Below are 15519 nucleotides of genomic sequence, written 5' to 3'. Positions count from 1 at the left end.
GGGTCTCATCCTGTCTCCACCTGCAGTCCTACCCTTGTACAGGTAATTCCTATTAACAAATTGGTGAGTATCTTTCCTGATTTTTTTTCCCTTTTATACTATGTCTCTGTCTCTCTCTCTCTCTCTCTCTCTCTCTCTCTCTCTCTCTCTCTCTCTCACACACACACACACACACACACACACACACATTTTTTCCCACACATAACAGATTATGCTACATGTTAGCCTGCAGTTTTTTTATCATGGATATTTTTATAGATAATATACAGATCTTTTCTCATGTAAAAAATAGCTGTATAGTTGTGGAGCACATGGGTGGCTCAGTTTAGCATCCCACCAGCTCAGGTCATGATCTCACAGTTCGTGAGTGCGAGCCTCACATTGGGCTCTCTGTGCTGACAGCTCAGAGTCTGGAACCTGTTTTGGAGTCTGTGTCTCCCTCTTTCCCCCTCCCCCACTCACACTGTCTCTGTCTCTCTCAAACATAAATAAAAACATTAAAAAATTTTTTAAAATAGCTGTACAGTTTCACCGTAGGGTTGAACCATAATTTACTTAACCATTTACCTATCGAGAGGCATTGAAGTTTCCAGTTTTTTGCTGCTTTATAAACTGCTGCCCTGAGCTCTCTGTGCCTTTATCTGGACACCGGTGCTGCAGTTTCTGTAGGATGAGTTCGTCAGGGATACACAAACCAAACTGTAGCCTGTATTGCTAAAGTGTTTTTGATTTTTTCAAAATTCAGTTCCACTAATGAGGTCCAACAGTGCCAAGTCCTTGGTTTGCTTATTGTAATTGTTTTCTTGGCAGGATTCTGTGGGTGTTTAGCATCACAGGATGCACAAATGTACATGGAATTTCATAGTATGTCTGGGGCTTTTAGGAATGGAAATTCATTAGACCTTTGTTTCACACTGAAAAGTTCCTGTGGCATCTTTCACAATTCTACAAAGACTATTTGAAGAATTCGGCTGCCAACCAACACAACAGTAAAATTAGAAATGGCATTTTGGTTTTCATCCAAGGATATGTGCTTGCGTACTACAGCATCCACACTTGTGTCTGTGCCACTCTTACAGGTGGAGGGCAGTGAAATTGTGAAGAACCCTGCAGTTACTGGGAGCCATTTCTATGAGTCGAGATGCCCCAGGAGGTGATTTCATATGGGTGTAAAAGATGGTCCTAAAGAGGCGAGCCTCAGGGACAGGGCCAGTTTTGATTGCTGTAGTTGTTGGTATAGTCCTAAGACTTTGAGTCCCTTTTTTTTTTTTCTGGTTTTTTTGAATTGTTAATATAGTCATTTGGTTCAAAATTCAAAACCTGTAAGCAAGTATGCAGTAAAAGGACTTGGTTCTACATTGGGGTCCCCACCCGTTTTCCCTCCTGACAGGCAACCCATGCTACTGGTTTCTGCTGTATTCTGTAGACTTGTTTAGTTAGCGCTTTGTCATTTCCAGGTGTGATTTTATGAGACAATAGAATAAAAATTAGGTCTCCTAGAATTAACACTATGGCAGCTAAAGTACACACTGAAAAAATGGTTAAAATGGTTAAAACGGTAAATTTTGTTAGGTGTAGTTTGCCATCATGAAAAAAGTAACCTTAGAAAAAGAGGTCAAAATTACATATTCATGTGGGTAAGAAGTACAAGAAGGTAACAAGGGAAATGTTTTACATGTCTGGTTAGAGTAATGAGATTGCAAGTGCTTTAATTTTTTCACTTGTGTTATAATATTGCTTATTCAATACATATTTTCCAAGGCCAGGTGAGTCCTGAGAGAGGGCTGTGTGGACCGTGGCTTGTAAGCGTGCGGGCTCCTCCAGGGACCACCATCTCTCAAAGATCCCTCTCTCTTGTTTTAAGAGAGAACACATGATGAGCTGCTACTGGGAGCAGCCCAGGCCGGTGGCCCCACGCCATGACCCCAGCAGGCCCTATGCAGAGCAGTACCGCATAGACGTCCGGCAGTTTACACACCTGTTTCAGCTTGTCTCGCCCTGGACCTGTGGGGCCCACACGGAGATCCTCGCTGAAAGGACTTTCAGGCTCCTGGATGACAACATGGATCATCTGATCGAATTCAGAGCATTTGTGAGCTGTCTCGGTAGGACTCTGTGGGTCTTCACCGTGGCAAGTTAATTTGGGACGGGAGTCCATGAACACAAGACAAGGTGGACTGTGGAGCAGGCAGACCCACACGATGAAATGTATTTGGGCACGGGCCTGACATGATTTTGTGATTTTAGAAACCACTCTGCAGGCTCCTCTCATGTCTAATTTTATGCTTCCTTAAGGAGGGTGAGAAGGGCCCACACTGTCAACATACAAGGTCATTGCCCTTGTTCTCCTCCGGTACCCAGGGTGTGGTGGTGGCTTGTTAGGAGCCACGTTCCTAAGCCTTGCACAAAAAATTAAAATCTTTCAGACTGTGTGAGGCCAGAGTTCACGAGGTTATCTTGCCGGTCAATAGTGACCAATTGCTACCTTTTACATTTTCATTTCAAACATAGTGTGTCTGGGGATAGCGGCAACGAGGTATTGGGTCAATAAGTATTGACCTTACTAAGTTCTCTCCCCACAGTGAGTTTGTGTCATGACAAATGTACTTTAACCATTTGCATATACTCAGTCTCTTTTCTGTTTTTGCAGATGTTATGTATAATGGAGAAATGAATGAGAAAATTAAGCTGTTATATAGACTTCATATCCCTCCAGGTAAGAAATACTAAGGAAAAAATTTAGGCTCTGTTCTGCTTTGACACAGAGAAGCTTTGGGCATGACTCTGAAGTTCTCATTTAAAATTTCATTTAGACTTGAGTCCACAGATGTTTCTGGTTTGGGGTTACTGGTAACAGATTTTCAGTACTGTACTGTATGGCCTATGGTAGTGGTTCCCAAACTTCAGCATGCATCAGAATCAGCTGGAGGGCTTGTTAAAACACTGGTTCCTGGGCCCCACTCCAGAGTTTCCGACTCACTAGTTCTGAAGACAACATGCTGGGAACTGCTGGTCTGTGGAATGTGTGGGGCAGCAGACCCTGGTTGCCTTAATAGATGGTTATTTTAGCCTACTCTTTTGAAGGACTGTATCATTTTTCCAGCAGGTAAGACCCCGCTTCTCTCAAGTTTAAGCAGTGGTAACCAGTAACAAAGAAATCAGTTTTGATACCTATGGGGTATTACGTGGCTTTAACCGTAACGTATTCCTTGGATTTTTGAAACTCATAGAGGTGGGTTAGTAATGCCAAGATGGTTTCTGGACCCAGGGCCATATGGTTCTGGTGTTGGATGGGGCTCTGACAGGACATCCCAACGAGGGAGACTAGGAAGGGTGTTTTTAGGGCCATGAGATCCTGGTGCCTTTTACAACTAACACCTCTACAAAAGTTGGAAATGTGGGTGGACATAATTTGTGGGGTTTTTGGGTACACTTCCTGAAGTGAGCCATTACTGAACTGGCATATAATATATGCTCTACAGTATCCCCAGGGAACATTCTGTAGCAGCCACCCAGCTCCTCCTCCACCTCCCCACAGGCTCATTATTATTTTACTGCAAATGGCTTAGCATCAGTGAAGTTTTTTGCCTTTTATGCCAGTATAAGTTAGTGACTTTTGTTCTTGAATTTGCCTTTATTTTTCACAAATGTATTCCTACTAACATAGAAGACATGCATAATTATTCCCTTATTATCATTGCTGTCACTCTTTTCACAATCATCTGTATCTAGTATTGCTAAATAGGACATGTGATTGATTGTATTTCATTATTTCATCTTAATTTTTAAATAAGCATTTTATTTTGGGATAATTTTAAATTTACAGAAAAGTTGCAAAGATAGTCATGATGGAGTTCTCATTTTTTAAATATCTTTTAAGTGTTTTAAAGTTGTTTTATTTTTATTGCAGTATAGTTAACATAGGGTTTTTAGTTTCAGGTGTACAATATAGTGATTCAACACTTCTATACATTACTCAGTGCTCATCACAACAAGTGCACTCCTTAATCCCCATCACAGATTTCACCCATCTCCCTCCCCCACTCCTGGCACCCATGAGTTTGTTCTCTATAGTTAAGAGTCTGTCTATTGGTTTTCTCTTTTTTTCCCCCTTTGCTTGTTTGTTTTGTTTCTTAAATTCCACATATGCGTGAAATCATATGGTACTTGTCTTTCTCTGACAGACTTATTTCACTTAGTATTATACTCTCTAACTCCATCCATGTTGTTGAAATGGCAAGATTTCATTCTTTCTTATAGCTGAGTAATATTCCATTGTGTGTGTGTGTGTGTATATATATATCACATCTTTATCCATTCATCAGTCAGGGGACATTTGGGTTGCTTCCATAATTTGGTTGTTGTCGATAATGCTACTATACCATAGGGGTGCATGTATCCCTTTGAATTAGTGTTGCTGTATTTTCAGGGTACATGCCCAGCAGTGCGATTACTGGATCATACTTCTATTTTTAATTTTTTGACGAACCACCATACTGTTTTCCACAGTGGCTGCACCAGTTTGCATTCCCACCAACAGTGCACAAGGGTTCCTTTTTCTTCACATCCTCATCAACACTTGTTTCTTGTGTTGTCGATTTTAGCCATTCTGACAGATGTGAGGTGGTAGCTCATTATAGGTTTGATTTGTATTTCCCTGATGATGATGATGATGTTGAGCACCTTTTGATGTGCCTGTTTGCCATCTGGATGTCTTCATTGGAGAAATTTCTGTTCATTTATTATGCTCATTTTTAATGGATTATTTGTTTTTTGGGTGTTGTGTAAGTTCTTTATATATTTTGGATACTTACCCTTTATCAGCTACATCATTTGCAAATATCTTCTCCCATTCCAGAAGTTGCCTTTTGTTTTGTTGTTTTTGCTGATTGTTTCTCCTTTGCTGTACAGAAGCTTTTTATTTTGATGTAGTCTAACAGTTTATTTCTGCTTTTGTTTCCCTTGCCTGAGGATACATATCTAGAAAAATGTTTCTATGGCTGACGTCAGAGAAATTATTGCCTGTGCTATCTTCAAGGACTTTTATGGTTTCATGTCTCACTTGTAGGTCTTTAATCCATTTTGAGTTTATTTTTGTGTATGGTGAAAGAAAATACTCCAGTTTTCCCAACACCATTTGTTGAAGAGACTGTCTTTTTCCCATTGGATATTCTTTCCTCGTTTGTTGAAGATTAATCGACCATATAATTGTGGGTTTATTTCTGGGTTTTCTATTCTGTCCATTGACCTATGGGTCTGTTTTTGTGCCAGTACCATACTATTTTGATTACTATAGCTTTGTACTATAACTTGAAATCTGCAATTGGGTACCTCCAGTTTTTCTTTTTCAAGATTGCTTTAGTTGTTCAGGGTCATTTATGGTTCCATACACATTTTAAGATTGTTTGTTCCAGTTCTGTGAAAAACGCTTTGGTATTTTGATAGGGATTGCATTAAATCTGTAGATTGCTTTGGGTAGTATGGACATTTTAACAATATTTGTTCTTCTAGCCTATGAGCATGGAATGTCTTTCCATTTCTTTGTGTTGTCTTAAATTTTTTTCATCAATGTTTTATAGTTTTCAGAGTACCAGTCTTTCACCTCCTTGGTTAAATTTATTCCTAGGTATCTTTTTATTTTTGATGCAATTGTAAATGAGATTGTTTTCCTTTTTTTTTTTTAAGGCATATAAAACTATTGACCACTGTTTACCAGTATTTACAATAAAGTAAACAATATACAGTTGGATAACATTCTGACTACAAAGGTACTGCTTCTCCTGGTTTCTGCTGAACCAGTAACTCAAATACTGAGAAGATTAAGCTTACATGTAAGGAATGAGTTGGGGTAAAGACGAACACAAAGGTCAAGAATTTAGATTACAGACGTTTGTCCCCCCCATTTATTCCAGAAGGTGCTAAATTGCCAACATCTCTAACCATCTGATTATGATTAGGTTTCCATGAACGAAGTGTTAAAGATTCCATGAATCATGACCACTTAGTACAGCACAGGGATTTCAATTTCTTGAAAAGGAAAAGGTCACTAGAAGGAAGCTTTAAATGTCCACTTAACTAAGTTTAGCTTAATTAATTAAAACACACCAGGACTTGTCTAGTTTTCTCATTGGGTGGGGAACTGTTGGTAGTGATAAAATTTTCCTTTCAGGGATCATGCAAATAAACTTGCATTTGTACGAATGTAGATATGAATTCTGATATGGCTTTTCAAATTGTCCCATTTAAATTGCTTACATTTTTTTTAAAACAGCACAGTTAATTACAAAATTTGAAAGGTTAAGGCTTCAGGAAAAATGTCAATTTAAACAATTTATTTCTTAGGTTGCTAAAAATGATGGCATCTCAGAAACATGAGCTTATCCATGGTTATAAAATGCTGTTTTTATTTTGGGGAATGTTAAAAAAAGGAAGGGAAAAAAAACCCATTTACATATGTATTTTAAGTATACACACAAAAAAAACCCAAATAAACAAAAAAAACCCAGAGTGGTACTTAGGCATATAGGAGTTAACAAAAAGTTCTGATTGAGTAACAACTATGAAGATTTCCCCCAACATTTAGAAAATGTGTTGTCTAAAGCAGGGGAATAATATACCATATTCTTAAATATTCCTTTCTGATAAAGGAAGCTTTCATTTGCCCAGAATACCCAGTGGTATAGATGGAAAACCCCCAACAACTCCCCCCAATACTACTTCAAAACAAACATGTGAAACTTGATTTTCATTAGAATGTTATTTCTTCACACTAATAAATCAAAAAACCAAGACCCGGATTTTACATATGTATAAATGTATATAAAAAACAATGCAAACAGTTACTGAGCTTATCTCCTGGACAAGAATGCCAAGTTAGTCTGTCTTCATAAAAAGCAATTACAATCTGAGGACACTTCATATTTGCCTCTTGATTTGCCAGCACCAAGCCTGCCTCATCTGAATCTTTCCATTTCATGAGAAACATGAAATCTCCACTGCCGTCTGTGGCACCAATTATTCATTTGGGATCAAGACCTTTGGCAAAAGCATCTCTTTTCTTCTTTGACTTGCTATCATCAGATTCACTGTCAGATAAAGATTTTCTTTTTGTGCCATCTTTTTCTTTACCAGCTTTTGAGAATTAAGAAATGCTTCAGTTAACTCTGGACAATCTAAATTTTCTGCAGGTTCCCAAGTATTGTCAGCATCTGTAAATCCCTTCCCCTTCAGGAAGTACTCCACTTTCCTGTTCACTACACGTCGGTCCAGTACTATTCTCATCACAAATTCTTCAGGCCCTGCCTCTTCTTTTTTACTCTTTCCGTTCTGTTTCTTTCTCATTTTTTGCAATGTAGTTTTATTGGAGGCCATTTTTTATTGCAGACTTGAAGAGCTATTGTTTACCACCTGTGAGCTGCTCTGGGTCCCGGGTCTGGGGATTGTTTTCTTAATTTCACTTTCTGCTGCTTTATTATCAATGTATAGGAATGCAGATTTCTGTATACTGATTTTGTATCCTGTGACTTTACCGAATTCATTTATCAGTTCTAGTAGTTTTTTGGTGGCCTTTGGGGTTTTCTCTATATAGTATGATATCGTCTAAACATAGTGAAAATTTGTATTCATCCTTACTGATTTGGATGCCTTTTATTTCTTTTTGTTTTTGATTGCTGTGGCTAGAACTTCCAGTACTATGTTGTAAAAGTGGTGAGAGTGGACATCCTTGTTTTTTCCCTGACCTTGGGGGAAAAGCTCTGTGTTTCCCCAGAGTATGATGTTAGCTGTGGGTTTTTCATATTTTCATAAGGCCTTTATTATGTTGAAGTATGTTCCCTCTAGACCTACTTTAGGTCTAGTTGAGAGTTCTTATTATGAATGGATATTGTACTCTGTCAAATGCTTTTTCTGCAACTATTGAAATTATCATATGGTTTTTATACTTTCTCTTTTTGATAGGATGTATCACGTTGATTTGGGAACATTAAGCTGCCCTTGCATCCTGGGAATAAATCCCATTTGATCGTAGTGTAATATATCTTTAAACTTACTGGTTTTTGATATTATCATTTGAGGCTGATATTTGATTCTTGATCTAGCTTCATATTGAAGTTGTTTCAAAATTATAAGTTTATTTCTAAAAGCCATGTTTTAATTATTAGTTCATTAAAAGACATTTGTAGACCTTCATGGCTTTTGAAAATCAATTTTTCAAAAACTTTTTGAATGTATGGGATTGTAACATTTATATTATATGACTCCAAATTTAAAATTTTTAATTAAGTGCAAATTGAGATTTGATGTATGTTATTTCGCTTACCTATATTTAACATTGGAATTTTTGACACAAAGAAAGAAAAGTCTTAATAATGCACACAACCTAAAACCTATTTAGGTATCAATTTGTTAAGGCCATAAAGATCCACAATACATTTAGGTATTTTTAATTTAAATTTAATTTTAACACATAACTCATAACTTTTTGAGTAAAGGTGGAACACACACACTAGGGAGGTAAAAGAAGAGTCTTGTTGGGGCGCCTGGGTGGCGCAGTCGGTTAAGCGTCCGACTTCAGCCAGGTCACGATCTCGCGGTCTGTGAGTTCGAGCCCCGCGTCAGGCTCTGGGCTGATGGCTCGGAGCCTGGAGCCTGTTTCCGATTCTGTGTCTCCCTCTCTCTCTGCCCCTCCCCCGTTCATGCTCTGTCTCTCTCTGTCCCAAAAATAAAAATAAAAACGTTGAAGAAAAAAAAAATTAAAAAAAAAAAGAAGAGTCTTGTTAATTAGGAGGAGGTATACTGAGGATTGCAAGTTTGAATTTGTACCCTCAGAGAGTAAGGCCTCATTTGCCAGATGAGGGAGGCATGGCACCAAACAAACCACAACAGCCCCTGGGCCCAACACACCCACCTTGTGCAGAGCTCTTGCTTGTAACTTTGCAAGGGTATTATGGGAGGCAAAGGGATTTTGTGAGCTCGCTTACAAAGGTATCTGATGCAACTCAGGAAGCAAGAAAGTGCTAAGCCCAGGGTCTCAGTTCCAGAAGAGCTCCCTTTATTGGCTCCATAGTGATTACAACACTGTTTGTTTAGCAGAGGAAATAGAAGAGAAATAGTCCAGATGATTTGATGCCTTATCAGGTGACGTACAGATGAACAGTATTCCAGAAGATTATTAAATTGGGAGTTTTCATTGCAGACTGATAAATCTACAGATATTGGTCATTTTGCTCAGTGAATTATACTAATTGGACTTCCAGAAGACCATTTTCTGGAACATCAGATTCATTAGAAGCATCAAAGCAAGCTACCAAGAATGCTCTATTGGAAATGGTAAATGAGCACAAACAAATGAGACACTGGAGGCTTTCTGTAAAGGAGCAAACTGAGGGGGCAGCTTATGCCCCCAGCTCCTAGAGATGCCAAGATTCAGGGAATACGTTATGTTTGCAGAGCAGCTCTCCCCTGGGGGTCCTGCTGGTCTGGATCCACATTAAATGATCTTAAAGTGTTAAATCCAATAGAATTTGAGCTGCTCCAGTCTTGTGTTCAGCTTTACGTGAAGAAATAGGCTTCTTTTTGAGGCCTTATACACACAAAAGTGAATTTGCTGTCCAAAGAAAGGGTTTTGTAAAGAAGTGGAGTTAAAAGGAAAAATCCTACAGATAATTCCAATTTGCCATTTGGTTAAAGATGGTTATTTTAAAAAGGTTTCAAGTTGAAGACCTGAATGAACTTAATTGAAAATTGAAAGCACACTTGAAAATATATTAACATGTAGCAACAAAGTATGGATCCAAAGCAAAAATTCAACCAAGAATGATGTTAGAAATGCTTCATCAGTGATATTTAGTGTTAGAATTTGAAATCTGAAACCTAACTGTAGACAAATATAGCAGTATCTGTGTACAAAAGAGGAAAAGCTTTGTTATTTTAGAATATTTGATATAAAAAAATGTTAAAAGGGGTCAAAATCCAGTCATATTAGCCAAAAAAATTCAGTAATACATTTGTCAGTAAGGGTGAAGCTGTGTGATGTTTCATGCTTTACATAAAAAACACTTGAACATTCAAATTCTCAGTAATGACACTTGCTTCCACCTTTTGTTCAGTTTTCAGTAATAGTGGCAGCCTGTTTTGAAGAGATCATTATTTAAAAGTCCTAATCAGGAATTGCATGTAACCATTTCAATATAAATAGTGGTATGATAACTAATATTAAGAAGTCCTGGGGCGCCTGAGTGGCTCAGTTGGTTGGGCCTCCGACTTCGGCTCAGGTCATGATCTCGTAGTCTGTGAGTTCGAGCCACGCGTTGGGCTCTGTGCTGACAGCTCAGAGCCTGGAGCCTGCTTCCGATTGTGTCCCCCTGTCTCTGGCCCTCCCACACTCACGCTCTGTCTCTCTGTCTCTCTGTCTCAAAAATAAATAAACGTTAAAAAAAAAAATCCTAAGTATTCTAACATTTCAGTACCATTAGATCCATTTTGTTACTTGACAAAATATTTTATTTCATCACTTATGGTAAAAGAATGTATCTTTGAAGTTTGTTTACTTAGAATGGATCCCCTTTCTAAACCTATGCAGTACAATTAGAAATACACAAGATCTTTGTATGACATTGTCTGCTTTGTCAAGAGTATTGGCAGATCAGATGATAGGAATGGACATATACAATCATAGATTTCATACTGTAGTCACTGTGGATAAAAACCTTAGCAGTATTGTGAAATGGATGTTATGTGTGTGAAATTAACATCAACAGGACCAAAGACAATGGAACAGGTGACGACCATGGTTTGCCTAAGATAAAAGTCTGGCACCCAAGTTACACTCACCATATTGGTTCTCCACTTTTTGCTTAGCCTTTTTTTATGGTTATACTAAGAAACAATACTGATGATAAACTCTATATAAATCTACTGCTTTTGAGAATGTGTTAATATGTCAAAGGATCTATTAAAATCCAAGGAACTGAAAGACACACTGCCTTAAGGACCAAATTATTAATGGAAATGGCTCAAATGGCACACATGAAGAGGATTCACCAAATGAAGTGGAAACAGATGAGCTAATTGATGAATCCAGCTAAGATCAGGAAGTTCTCTCAGAGAATGGATATAGTCTCTTTGAGATGATTCTGATAATGGATGACACACCAAGCAAACTTACAAAGGTCAGCTTTTCACAGGACACACAAAAATGATAAGATTACATTCTAGTTTAACAACTTAAGCAGCATTGATAACATCAGAAATTATACCATGCACATTCATTTTGGTGATAGCTTAAGCTAGACGAAAGATCTGTTCTTTTGACTGGAGTTTAAAATACCAAAAGAGGATTTTGAAAAATATGAAAAATGTAGTGTACACACCTCCGAAAACATCTTTTGTGAAATTGTAATATTGCATTGAACCTTTTAGAAGAGCTGGGTACTGAAGATCCTTGGTATTACCCAAATTGTCAAGCCACTAGGAAAATGGATTTGATCATAGCATCCAGTACTTGTTTACATCATGTGTTTTTCTTTTAATTTCATTAAAAAATTTTTTTTAATGTTTATTAATTTTTGAGAGAGAGAGGATGAGCAGGGGAGGAACAGAGGGAGAGGGGGACAGAGGATCTGAAGTGGGCTGTGTGTTGGCAGCAGAGAGCCTGATGCGGAGCTCAGACTCACGGAACCATATGATGATGATCAGAACCGAAGCCGGCTGCTTAACCGACTGAGCCACCCAGGTGCCCCTTCAGTGATTTTCTTAGGTATCTGAGACCCAAGTTGGATACTTTACTTAGCTTTCCTATCAAAGACTTGGTTGGATATATTGGAATTCCTAATTAATTGCAAGTCCTAGCTGCTATAATTTGCTGTTTTAAACCACTGTGGAGGGCTAGGAAGGCACTATTCTGTTTTTGCAAGAAAAAATATGAGAATGGTATTATTTTGATGACTGTAGTGTCTCAACTGCATCTGAAAACCACACTGTATTGAAAGCAGTGTGTGTACTCTTCCACCAGAGCTAAGATACAATAGAACTAGCTTTTCCCCTCCACAAGAATCCCATTTAGAAAGTGACAAAGATAGCAGTGGTGATGACGATGAAGTCCTTGAAGCCAGAGAACAGACTTTCCTGCTGGTGGCATTTATTGAAGTCATGAAGGTATCTACCACGTTAAGATAAAAGTTTGAGATAGACTGCAAATGTAAATCCTTCAAGATATTTTAACTTGTGCTATACTTGAAGCGAGACACAATGAAAACTTTAATAGAAATGTCTCATTTCATTTATAGTCTTGAATTACAAGTTACACATCAGAATGTAAAAATGTTTATGAAACATTTATGAAAGTTCAGATACCTCATTTAAGAAGGTGGTAAGTACATTTAAAGATTGTAAACAACTTTTACTACTTTCCCTTAATGCATTGTATACTTCGGAGCATAGGTAACAATGAGTTTTTTCATTGATTCTTTACCTGTCTCCTTTCTAGACACTCGCCCTCTTGAATTAACCATTCCTCTCTATGCTCCCATATTTGTGTATTATTCTTCTGTTAGAGCATTTTTTTAGTGACTTGTGTACACATTTCACCTCTTAGAGGCCCAATATCCTCTTGACATCTTCTAGCAGCTATTACCTAAAAAAAATCTTTCCATCATGACTGCCCTAAGTACCATCCAGGGTTTATGATTTTCCTCCTATTCAGTGAGTGGATGCTCGCATGTGCCACTGTGTAGAATTTTTGGGCAAGCCTGGAAAAATAACATCTGTTACAATAAAACCCCCAAACCTAAAACAACCCCAAACAATTCCCACCCCCCCAAACCCCAGAAACATGTCTCCCAAGTAGGAAGGAGAGTACCTTATCAAGGCTTTGGTGCCATCTTGGGGATATTTGTTGGATTACAACTGAATTTTGCCTTTTATTCTCAGTGAGTGGCTTACTAGTAAATATAAGGATCCTGCTGTGTCCATTCATTCTTTATAATTTTTTTATTTATTTTGAGAGAGTGAGTGCACTTAGATGCGGGAGAGGCAGAAAGGAGAGAGAGAGAGAGAGAAAATGAGAATCCCAAGTAGGCTCTGTGCTGTCAGCACAGAGCCGGATGCGGGGCTCAATCTCACAAACTGAGATCATGACCTGGGCTGAAATTAAGTCAGAGGCTTAACCCACGGAGCCACCAGGCGCCCCTAGAATTGTTTTTTATAAGAGCTTTTTGATCTGTGGTTCCCATACCATATAGTGCATTCATTTAAAGTTACAAAACCCATTTTTTAGTATCTTTAAACAACCATCATCACAATTTTAGGAATTTTCATCACCCTAAAAAGGACCATACTCTCGCTGTTGCTCCCAGCCCATCCATTTTGCTTTGCTTTGTCTTTATAGAATCCTGTTTTAGGTATTTCCTATAAATGGGAATAATGCAATTTGCCATTTTGTGTGTGGCTTTTACTCAGTTTTCAAGGTTCATCCATGTTATAGCCTGTCTCTGTGCTTATTCATGACTGAATTTGATACTCCATTTGATAATTATGTCCTAATCCCGTCATTAATTGAACACTTGGGTTTATTGCCACTTCTTGGCTCTTGTGAACAATGCTCCTGTAACTTGTGTACAAGTTTCTAAGTGGGTAGGTTTTCATTTCTCTTTGGTATATACATAAGGGTAGAATTTCTGGGTCAAATGGTAGTTCTGTGTTTACCTTTTTGATGAACTGCCAGGTGGTTTTTCAAAATGGCTGTGCCATTTCCTATTTTCAGTAGTATAATGAAGATTCTGGTAGGAGTATTTTTGTATATTTCAAGAAAACTTGCAATGATAAAATGCTTTGTATTCAGCAATTTTTCAGTTTTTGTTAGAAACTTAGTATATGCTCACTATGAAAACAGATGCCATGAAGTTTAAAACGCTAATCCCACCATCCAGAAATTTGTGTATTTATTTCTAGAATTTCTGTGTATGTATATACGTACATATATTTTGGGTTTTAGAAAATAGGATTTTACTACATACATTTTTCCAGGGCAGTATCAGCAGTGTCCTATGAATTTGTATTTCATTAATTAAAATCTTGTCTACGTAAATCGAGAAAAAGGCTTTATGTGGTCTGTTGTTTTCTTTACTCTGTGTATCCAGACGGTGCTTGGTGTACTAGGGAGTTCAGAGTCCCTGCAAAGACTGCAGCCCACAGGGTGCAGGGGTGGGGAGGGGTTGCTATTGGCTTAGCCTTTAGTTCTTAATTACATAAAAAGCTGAATTACGGCCAGTTTTGCTTAACATGCAGTAATTTGTTCAATGTAATTTTTTTTTGTTTTAAGCACTCACTGAAAATGATCGAGACAGCCAGTCCCCATTAAAGAATCCTCTGTTGTCGACGTCAAGACCACTGGTTTTTGGGAAGTCAAATGGTATGTACTTCTTTTCATTAATTCCCCTGCAGGCACACACTGCAATTGTTAGAAGAAACTTCACAGCTCTTCTTAGAAGTGGACTTATGTAGTCCCTTCATACTGTGAATCAACAGCCCACTGCTTTCAGAAGCCAGAAATCTTTCAAGTGGCAGTGTATTGAGGGACTGCCCCTCAGCCCAACCACCACGTTTATTCCTCTTGCCTAAGGTTTGAGGGGTTATCATGCAGCTACCACACTCCATTCATGGTCAGTTGTAGAACAGACTCTCTAATCTGTTTTCAGTTTGTGTATACTTAGTGGAATTCTGCCCTCACTGCCCCATTCTACATGTTCCTTTTTGCTTTCACTGAGTTTTAAAATATATATTGTATTTTCTGTGTCTCAAGGTGATGCAATTGATTGTCAGAAACAGCTGAAGCAGATGATTAAAGATTTAGCCAAAGAAAAAGATAAAACTGAGAAAGAGTTGCCCAAAATGAGCCAGGTATGAACCTTATTCTATGCAGAGAATTAACCACTTTGCCAGTTCAGAGGTAAGCTTGAAAGTTGAGCTGGGGCCTACTTCCAAAACCATAATCAAAGGATCAGAGCTGAACACTGGTGACTAAAAGGGAAATGTTTAAAGGATTCCTCCCAAAGTTTGGGAAATGTAGGCTCAAGTTGGAAATGTTCCTTTATTATAGGATTATCAGTCTTTTTGGTGCTAATGTGGACTGTGAGCCTTCAAGAAGGAATTCAGCATGCAGTGTTTCTTGGTCTCTTTTGACCACAGAACACATGGCATTCATATATCCTGGAATACTTCAGAAGGGTTGCTCTACTCTGTTGGGGAGTTGCTTTCAAATTTTCATTCTCTCTTGGATATAGTCACATTTCAATGCTGTAGGTCAACTCTACCTCACTTTTTAAAAAGCCAGTTAAATCCCATCACCCAGAGCTACCGGTACTAACATTCTGATATACAGGATGTCAACTTCTAACTATAAACAAAAGTAGGCTGTTTTAATACCTTGCTTCTATTTACTTCAAAATCATGAGTAGCTCTCCCAAATTATTTTTAAAAATTTTGGGAGTGAGCAGGGGAGCAGAGGAGAAAGGATCCCAAGCA

General features: G+C 38.2%; 1 protein-coding gene and 2 pseudogenes across 5 annotated transcripts in view; 2 read left to right on the top strand and 1 right to left on the bottom strand.

The window, feature by feature from the left end:
• TBC1D8 (TBC1 domain family member 8) overlaps positions 1–15519 on the top strand; it is a 112816-nt gene that overhangs the window by 95549 nt on the left and 1748 nt on the right. For all 5 annotated transcript variants that reach the window (XM_086701350.1, XM_086701349.1, XM_086701348.1 and 2 more), the window contains 4 exons: positions 1865–2105; positions 2651–2716; positions 14318–14407; positions 14798–14895. In XM_086701350.1, the coding sequence (XP_086557476.1) occupies positions 1865–2105; positions 2651–2716; positions 14318–14407; positions 14798–14895 (495 nt within the window). The remainder of the gene's footprint in view (positions 1–1864; positions 2106–2650; positions 2717–14317; positions 14408–14797; positions 14896–15519) is intronic.
• Positions 1250–8524, bottom strand: LOC147582566 (chromobox protein homolog 3 pseudogene; annotated as a pseudogene).
• Positions 8766–14311, top strand: LOC147582565 (ubiquitin carboxyl-terminal hydrolase 15 pseudogene; annotated as a pseudogene).

This window comes from Puma concolor, chromosome A3 (assembly GCF_028749965.1).
Source record: "Puma concolor isolate L17-30 chromosome A3, mPumCon1.1.hap2, whole genome shotgun sequence".
Taxonomy (NCBI): Eukaryota; Metazoa; Chordata; class Mammalia; order Carnivora; family Felidae; genus Puma; species Puma concolor.
This window is presented reverse-complemented; position numbering and strand designations above follow the sequence as displayed.